Consider the following 8812-nt stretch of genomic DNA (forward strand, 5'->3'; position numbering starts at 1 on the left):
CACATATCACTTACTGGACTTATTTTTAAAACAGCTACATAAATTGTTATTGTTTATTGAGTGTTCATTATGTGTACTGCTCTGTGTTTGGTTTTACATAAACTATTTCATTTGTTTCATACAATAATCTCATAAAGCAGAAATTTTAACCCTTCTTTATAAACAGTCTTGTCTAAGTCTACCCAGGTACTAACTGACAAGCCAAGATTCAAATTCAAACTTTTACAACTATACTATTATTTAAATAAACACATAAAAAATCAAGTGTAAAAAGACAATTAGGATTGTGGTTTCCTACTCTTCAGCTCAACTTACAGATTTGCCTTTCCTTACTACTCCATTACTCAAAAATTTCCACTGGGGCCTCTCCACTGCCGATGCAGTGTATTTTCCCTGACCCAGCTCTTATCTATCCCTCATGTCTCAACTTAATTGCTATTTCCTCAAAAGAACTATCCTGAGCTTCAAATATAAATTAGTCCCCTCTGTTATTATTCTTTCAAATATACTTCTTCTTTCAGGCTCTTCCCATAATCTGTGTGATTTGTTCCACTGGGCTAAGGACCATGTGTGATATGTTCACCAGTCTTCACCCCACTCCTAGACCTGCACACCCAGGGGCTGGAATTCTATCTGTGAAATACAGGTGCTCTTTTGCTGAATGCATACATGGAATGCAAGAAATTAAGTCAAGGACTTCCATAATTTGACTCTACTGTATCTTTTCTATCACATCTTGCTGCTTCAGGTTAATTTCCAGTTCCATGTGGAGGTGGCTCCCTCTCTGAAACTGTAAATCCTACCAGCCTTCAAAGTTCAGCTCAAAGCCCACCTCCCCTAAGGCCCTTGGCCTAGACATACGAAGCCTTCCTTCTATGTCTAATACACTCACACAGCACTTGCTCCCCATGCTGCTAGCCCAGCCTCTACCACTAACTGCTCTGCCGTAAATCCTAATTTACTATCCACGCAGGTGGGTGTTGGTCTCTATCTAGAGCTACATTGTGCAATACAGTGGTCACTGAGCACATACGACCCATGGGTAAGTCAAACGACATTAAATAACATTTAAAATTCAGTTCCTCATGCACATTGGCCACATTTGAAACATTTTATAGTTACACATGGCTAGTGACTACCACACTGGACAGCACAGAAACGGGGCAATTCCACCATCATAGATATTTCTGTGCCTTGAGTATGAGAACTAGATTTTATACTTCTTCCTATCTATACCATGAGGATACTACCTACACCATCTCATAAACAGTGAGAGTTCAATAAATATTTTAAAGATTAATAAAAAAAATAACTCAGTAGATAAGAAACCTTTGACATGACCCTAATTACACCATAAACATCTGTCTTCCACGTTAGCAAAGGTCTATACATTAAACTATTGTTAATCCCTGGGTCAAGCCTTCAGCTGTTTTCCAGTGGTATTCTCTAAGAGTCAACCACACAAATAACATTTCTATGGTATTTTTCAGTTTATGAAGTACCTCACATTCATCATCCAGTTGGCCAGTACAGTTTTCTGAGGAATACGGAAATTCAGGTTAAATCTAGTATCTACCAAGTGGCAGATAAGGGCCAGACACAGCGTGAGGTGATTTTCCCGTGTTCTCATCAACCTCACCAAATGAAGAGGAAACTGAGGTTAACAGAGGGTAACCTATCCATATCCAACTGTAACAAAATCTACATCTTAACCAATGCATGTTCGACTCCTCCTGGGAAGCATTCTTACAGAAACAAAGTCAGTATGTTTAATGGAGTGGATGTTGTCGAATAAAATTACAAACTATCTTGTGTTTGAAGAAAAAAGAAAACAGAAAGTAAAGAGAAAAACTTTTCTTGGTAATACGGAAAAATATAGTTAGGTACTAACTTTCAAAATAAACAATGCCTTCCCCGCCCCCCCCCCCCCGCCCAAACCAGAAATACAGCCTGTTTATTTTGGAAGTAAGAGGGATAGATTACGGGAAGAAGTACAGGCAATTTTGAAAAATCCAAATCAAACATTCTGAAAGAATCTGCGCAGTAATACTACTGAAAATATCATTATTGTAGGAAACATATACTAAAAAATAGCTGAGGATTAATATTAAGCAATGAGTTATTTCAATTCTTCAGGCCTATAGTATGTATCATCATCTCAAATTATTTCAAATGCTCAACTTATTTCAAACTATTAAATCTTGAAAGATCTAAGTGTTTATTGATAATATTAAATCTGGCACTGATAGAAGCGTATTAATGAGATTTCACCATTAAAAATAAGATTGGGGGGTATAAAAGTCCTTAATGAGTTTCAGTAAATAGGACCCAGAAGAACGAGATGTGCTCCAAACTGCACTGTCTCAACCCACCAAGCCAGTGAACACTCAATCTCAGTTTCTTCAAATATAAAACACCGATGTGCTTTTTAAATCCATCGCAGAGAAGAGAAACTACTGTACTTGTTAGACTTCTTTCTAATCTCTGCTATAATTTCTTCAAGAAAAACAACATCATTGATGAGAAAAGAGGCCCTTCACTTATCCAACTTTTTTTTTTTTTTTTGAGGTTGTCTCTTATTTACACCCAAGCTCTCATTCACGAAAAGGGACTGAAAGACTGATATACAAGGCATCAAAGCATTCTTCAGAAGACCCAGGACCCACTATGGTGACTGCCAGGAGATCATTCCCAACACTCCCTCAAAAAAAGGCAGCAGTCACAAGGGGAAAGGAAGTGGACGCTGTCAGAGGCAGCAGGTGCGTTCTGAGACCAGCAGCCTTTTGTTTTTAATGAGGCGCTGTTACGGTCTCCAATTGTGTGCCACAAGGGAGCAAGACATCTGAGGACTTCTGAATTTCTAGAAGCATCATTTAGATGTAGGTCTGCTACCTTCTTTAGGCAGAAAAGCTTAAGGGTGTCGGGCTTAAAAGGCTTAAAAAGAGTAAGTATTCATGTGTTCCAGTTTAAAAAATAAATTATTAGGGGAGCCTGGGTGGCTCAGTGGGTTAAGCATCCAACTCTTGGTTTCAGCTCAGGTCACGATCTCATGGTTCATAGGTTCAAGTCCCGGACTAGCCTCTGTGGAGCCTGCTGTGGATTCTCTCTCTCTCTCACCCTCTCTCTCTGCCCCTCCCCAACTCATGCGTATGTGTGCTCTCTCTGTCTCTCTCAAAATAAATAAACTTAAAAGAAATAAAATAAATAAAATATTAAAAGAAAAACCCCACAATTAGAAAAAGTGAAAATACAGTAATATAAAACTGGATTCCATGACTCTTTCTTTTGGTAGGGGAGGGGGCAACGAGAGAAGGGTGGTAATTAAACACTCTTGCTTCTCCCGACTCTTCTGTATACTGTAGACATTTCTTTTATTAGCTTCCTTTTTCGCTCGTTACATGAAAGCAGAAGTGTCAGAAAGAATACAGTGTCTTCTAGTATCTTCCCAGAGTACTCCAAGTACCATGAAAAGGAAGGAGGGAACGATACATGTGTCAGCCCTGTGGTGTCCTACTTAAAGAGGGCAGCAGTGTCAGGATAAGAACAGAGTGACTATGTTCCCTGTAACTATGAATCAGCTAACGCTACAAAGTGTCAAGTTTGCATCCGCTTTACACCAGACCCATCCGACACCTACCGAAGCTACACTCCTGAAAATGCCCTGATCACCTTCAAAGCAGGCTGTTTCATCCGAGTCCTTCCACAACCTTGGGACAAGTGAGGCAAAAGTCAAAAGCAGCCTCAAACTACCTTTGGCTAGGAAGCTGAGGGTTTTCTGGTCCACTGAAAAGAAGACGATCGGTGACACTGCCCCCCCCCCTTACCATCGGTCCGGGACGAACCTCAAAGAGTTGTATTTACAAAGCATCTACAGAGCCACATTGTGTGTGCCCGTGTACCTTACGCGGATGCAGGATGTGGACACACGGGTGAAGTCCTTCGAGTTGCAAGAACTCCTAGGGAAGGGGTGGGAAGGAGGGCGAAAAAAGTCGCTCCGTTTTGATTTTCCGAGGTCACTTCTAGGGACTCGCCCGCGACCGCGTTCCGGTAGCGGCAAGCGGGCCCTGCGGCGGCCGCCAACACTCCGGCGCCGACCTCGCTCGGTCCCCTCCGGCGAGGGGCGCGCGGGCCGGGACCTGCCCCTTAGATATCAGCTCGCGGCTCGGCTCCGCCCCTGCCCGCCCCCGAAGACCCCCGGGGGCGACCGAGGCGGCGGCGCCGCCGGCGCCCGACTCACATGTGCGGATTCCTCCTGAAGGCGTTGGTGATGTCCTTCACTACCCGCTGCACCAGCACCGCCACCTCCTCGCTCGTCTCGGCCATGTTGGTGGCGGCCGCGGCGGCTCGGGCGCGCCTCCGGGAGAGCGCCGGACGGCCGGCGGGAGTTCCGCGGGGAGCGCGCGCGTGTGCGCCGGTTTGGCCGCGCTCCCGCCCCCGCCGCAGTCGCGGCCGCCGCCGCAGCCGCCGCCGCCGCCGCCGCCGAGCACTTCCGGGTCACGCCGCCGGAGGCCGGGGCGTGGCGCCAGCCGCCCACTGGGGCTGAGGCCGCCTGGTTGGTCCCCGACTTTTGCTGGTACCCGAGTTTCCAAGTGTCCCGGAAGATGCTGCGGAGTTACTTGAGGTCAATGTTTTACACGTTTTATGTTAATTTGTAGTCCACTCAGGGCCGAGGAGGGTGGAGTCTTGCTAAAGTCAACCTTCCGGAGCCAGAGTCGGTCTGAACCCCACCCCCGACGCCGCCCGGGCCACCCACTGTCAACTGCTCTGGGAACCAGCCCCCGGGAGCTTCTGGAGGAAAGTTTAACGGAGAGCGCAGGTCCTCTGGAGCTGTTAGTCCCCGAGTGTTTGAGAGCCTCTTCGCTTTATTTTCCCAACTGGAGGGACGAGGCGGTCCGCAGACGCTGGTGGCGGAGTGAGCCCCAATTGGACCGTGTTGGTGACCTTGTTTTGTACCCGCGTGCCAATTTCGCCCTCCGAGCAGCCATTTTCAAAAAGTGAATTAAGAAAAATTTAATTAATCCATTAAAAGAGGAAAAAGGAAAGTTATTTGCCACCTGGATATAGGGTGTGGACATACAGGAATATGTTTTAGATTTTCTACTTTGACTGTACTTCATTTTGTACATCATTTGGCGTGCTTCGAACGTTGCGTGTCAGTTTTGGAGTTAGAAAACCAAGATCCTGACGAAGTTTGCGCTTAATAGCCATTAACCCTGCTACAAAAATTTTTTTAAGAAAACCTAGCTTTCTACTTCATTTAGATTTTGAAATGCCATAATTTTCACAGATCAGATTTCCCTTCACCATTCTGTGGTAGAAAAATCTGGGTGCCTTTGGTTCACTTATTTTTACTTAATCCTTGCTTGAGATCCGTATCTTTAAAAAAAAAAAAAAAACTTTTTAAAATCAAGCTCATAGTCTGTTTACTGTGAAACATGTGGCACATTTGAAGTAGGATTGATGATTGTGAAAGTAGAAACCATACATTTGTTGCCAAATTCGTGAGTGAGAAATATAAACGAACTATATCCAGCGGATGCTATTCCCTGTGGGTATGTTTGTAAAGGTTAGTTAGACCCGCTGTCTGGACGCCGGCCTTCTGGTTTTAAAAGAAATGAATCAGAAGGTTCATAAAATTGTATAAAAGCCAGGTGGGACATTTGAGTAAAAGGAAACAATCCTTAACCTCTTGACAGGTTCCCAAATGAGGCAATGACGTGAGTGAATGTGTGTTTAGATTCCAAGGCCAAGGATTACTTCAGATATCCTAGTTACTCTTTAAGAATATGATACCAATCCTCAAATGGTTCGTGTTACAACTGGCAAGTCTTCTTCGTCTTCACTAAAAGCCTTGCATCCTTTCCTAACAAAAGATGGAAAATAAATCCTGACTTCCCAAAAATACAAACATTTTTTTTTTCAGAGACTTCCATTTTTATCTTAAAAATCAGTGGGATTTGGGGGCACCTGGGTGGCTCAGTCGGTTAAGCCTCCAACTCTTGGTTTCGGGTCAGGTCATGATCTCATGATTGATGAGTTCAAACCCCACATCGGGCTCTGCCCTGACGGTGCCGAGGCTGCTTGGGGTTCTCTCTGTCCCATCTCTTTCTGCCTTCCCCGACCCCCACCCCCGCCCCCACAATCTCTGCGTCTCTCCAAAATAAAACATTAAAAAAAAATGAGATTTAAAATTTTTCACTCTAATATATTTAACAGGAAAAAAACCACAAACTTTGTCCTTAGATCCCGAAGTAAAATTGATATTCCAGAAAGATAATTAATTTTTCTGTTTTTCTATTTACGCCCTCCCACAAACACACATCTAGGTGCACACACACCTTCTTTGAACTCATTTGAAAGGCGTGAATTATATGTCTCATGTTTCTTCTAAGAATTCACAAATTGTTTCACCCAATTTTGGATTTATGTTTAGAACTCAAATTTTTTAGAATTGGAGCATATTAGAACTGTAATCTAGCCCTCTAATTTTGCATATAAAGAAATAGATTCAAAGAAGTTAAGAATGTAAATTCATGAGACTTTATAATGATATGTATATAAGGAGAGGATGTGATAAATTTAGCATGATTTGTTGAAAAGATTTGTTGAAATCTTTTGTCAAAGATTTACATTCAGGGATCTGCAAAATATATTTACTGCTAATAATGAAATATTGTAAATACCTTAAATGCCCAACATTGGGAATTGAGTAAATTATAGTAAATCTATAAGATCAAATACTATTTGTCATTTAAAAGCACATTAAGGGGCGCCTGGGTGGCGCAGTCGGTTAAGCGTCCGACTTCAGCCAGGTCACGATCTCGTGGTCTGTGAGTTCGAGCCCCGCGTCAGGCTCTGGGCTGACGGCTCAGAGCCTGGAGCCTGTTTCCGATTCTGTGTCTCCCTCTCTCTCTGCCCCTCCCCCGTTCGTGCTCTGTCTCTCTCTGTCCCAAAAATAAATAAACGTTGAAAAAAAATTAAAAAAAAAAGATGTAAATTCATCATAAATTGTTAAAAAAAATAAATAAATAAAAGCACATTAAAACTAAAAGAGTATATACCAAACTCTTAGTGGGAGATATATTTATAGGAGAATTTTACTAAGTAACTCAAAGAACAAAGTATAATATTTATAATTTAAGAAGAATTTTAGAAGTTTATGTTAATAAAAATATTTGTAAGTCAACTATCTCGTATGCATATTAATTTTCTTAGAGATATTGATTTTTAAGTGACCTCTAGTTGTTCACATATCTGTGAATATATTTTGACAGTCCACCCCCCCTCAGAATCATACTTTTCATTATTTTAGAAGACTATTTGATAATGGGGAAAAGGTAGATACATAATGACAAAAAGAAATACCAAAACAGCATACAAGACGATGCTAATTATGTATATGTAAAACAAATTGTATGTAATATCAATGTAATCACATATACATACATATAATAGACTGGGAGTTTATAAACTGAAATGTTAACAGTGGTTATTGCTATATGATGGAATTACTTGAGATAATTAAGACCTATGTACATTCTTTATGTTCTTCTGGATGTTCCAGATTTTCTACGATGAAAAACCTAATGTACGTATTAAGGGCCTTGGAAGGAAAGAAAGCAAGGTGATTTTAATGACGAGCCTAGTAATTTCTTTCGTGAAGTGCTGTAAAGAAACTTATAATCTCTTTCAATCTTCACTCTATTATTCTACTTCTAACACTATGATGTGTTGTTTATTTATTTATTTGGGTTGGACTCCATTTCCCACGGGTAACGTTACACAAGATAGAGTGTAAATAGTACTAAACATGTTCTTGCCATGCGCCGTTATTACAAAAGCAAACTTCTTTCCACCATTAAGAAAAAGTAAATGTTCAATTTGAAATGATTCCTTATAATATTACCATTGTAAGTAACTATGTAATTACAGTGTGCCAAACCACAGCTGTATCAGTATCGTATTAACCTAAAATCCAAGAGTTTACTGGCAAAGAAATAGAAGGGAAATAAGGATGCTAGTCAGAAAGCTTCAATATCAATGTCTTTTAATGAATTCTTAAAAGAGGCCAACAGGAGTGATAATCATTTTTGAAGTTTTTATTAAATACCACTTCAGGAAAAAGAAAAGAAATTAGTAAATGATTTTTTTCTTTTTTAGAGAGTGCACATATGAGCAGGGGAAGGGCAGAGGGAGGGAGAGACGGGGGGGGGGAGAGAGAGAGAGAGAGAGAGAACCTTAAGCAGGCTCCATGCTCAATGCAGACCCCAACACAATGCCTGATCTCATGACCCTGGGACCATGACCTGAGCCAAAATCAAGAGTTGGTCACTCACCTGACTGAGCCACCCAGGTGCCCCAATAAATGAATTTTAAATGGCACGTGCATTAAACTGAGGAGAGTTTTGGTATACCCTTTGCCTTGGGGTGTGGGTTTATTTTCCCCAAAGAAAATTTCATGGATAATGAAGTATGATTTTTTTTTTAATATGTATTTTCAGAGCGAGAACATGCATGCACAGGAGAGGGGCAGAGAGAGGGAAAAAGAGAGAATCCCAAGCAGACTCTGGACTGTCTGTGCAGAACCTCACAGTGGGGCTGGAACTCACGAACCTTGAGATCATGACCTGAGCCCAGATAAACAGTCGGATGTTCAACTGACTGAGCCACTTAGACGCCCCTCTCAAGTACTATGTTTTTACACTTAGTTGTTATTGTTAGCCCTTCATTAATTGTTGAGATAAAGATGAGAATGCATTTGATACCATTCTTTAAACTTGGAAGCACTATGTAAATGATTACTTATTTCTGT

At 41.6% G+C, this 8812-nt stretch overlaps 1 protein-coding gene across 3 annotated transcripts in view; it reads right to left on the reverse strand.

Annotated features, from left to right (window-relative positions):
- PTAR1 (protein prenyltransferase alpha subunit repeat containing 1) overlaps window positions 1–4389 on the reverse strand; it is a 50716-nt gene extending 46327 nt beyond the window's left edge. For 2 of the 3 annotated variants that reach the window (XM_030293314.1, XM_030293317.1), the window contains exon 1: window positions 4238–4389. In XM_030293314.1, the coding sequence (XP_030149174.1) occupies window positions 4238–4323 (86 nt within the window). In that variant the 5' untranslated portion in view covers window positions 4324–4389. The remainder of the gene's footprint in view (window positions 1–4237) is intronic. The other variant, XM_030293318.2, reaches the window with a different exon arrangement.
- Window positions 4390–8812: the final 4423 nt, after the last annotated feature.

Source organism: Lynx canadensis, chromosome D4, assembly GCF_007474595.2.
Source record: "Lynx canadensis isolate LIC74 chromosome D4, mLynCan4.pri.v2, whole genome shotgun sequence".
Lineage (NCBI taxonomy): Eukaryota > Metazoa > Chordata > Mammalia > Carnivora > Felidae > Lynx > Lynx canadensis.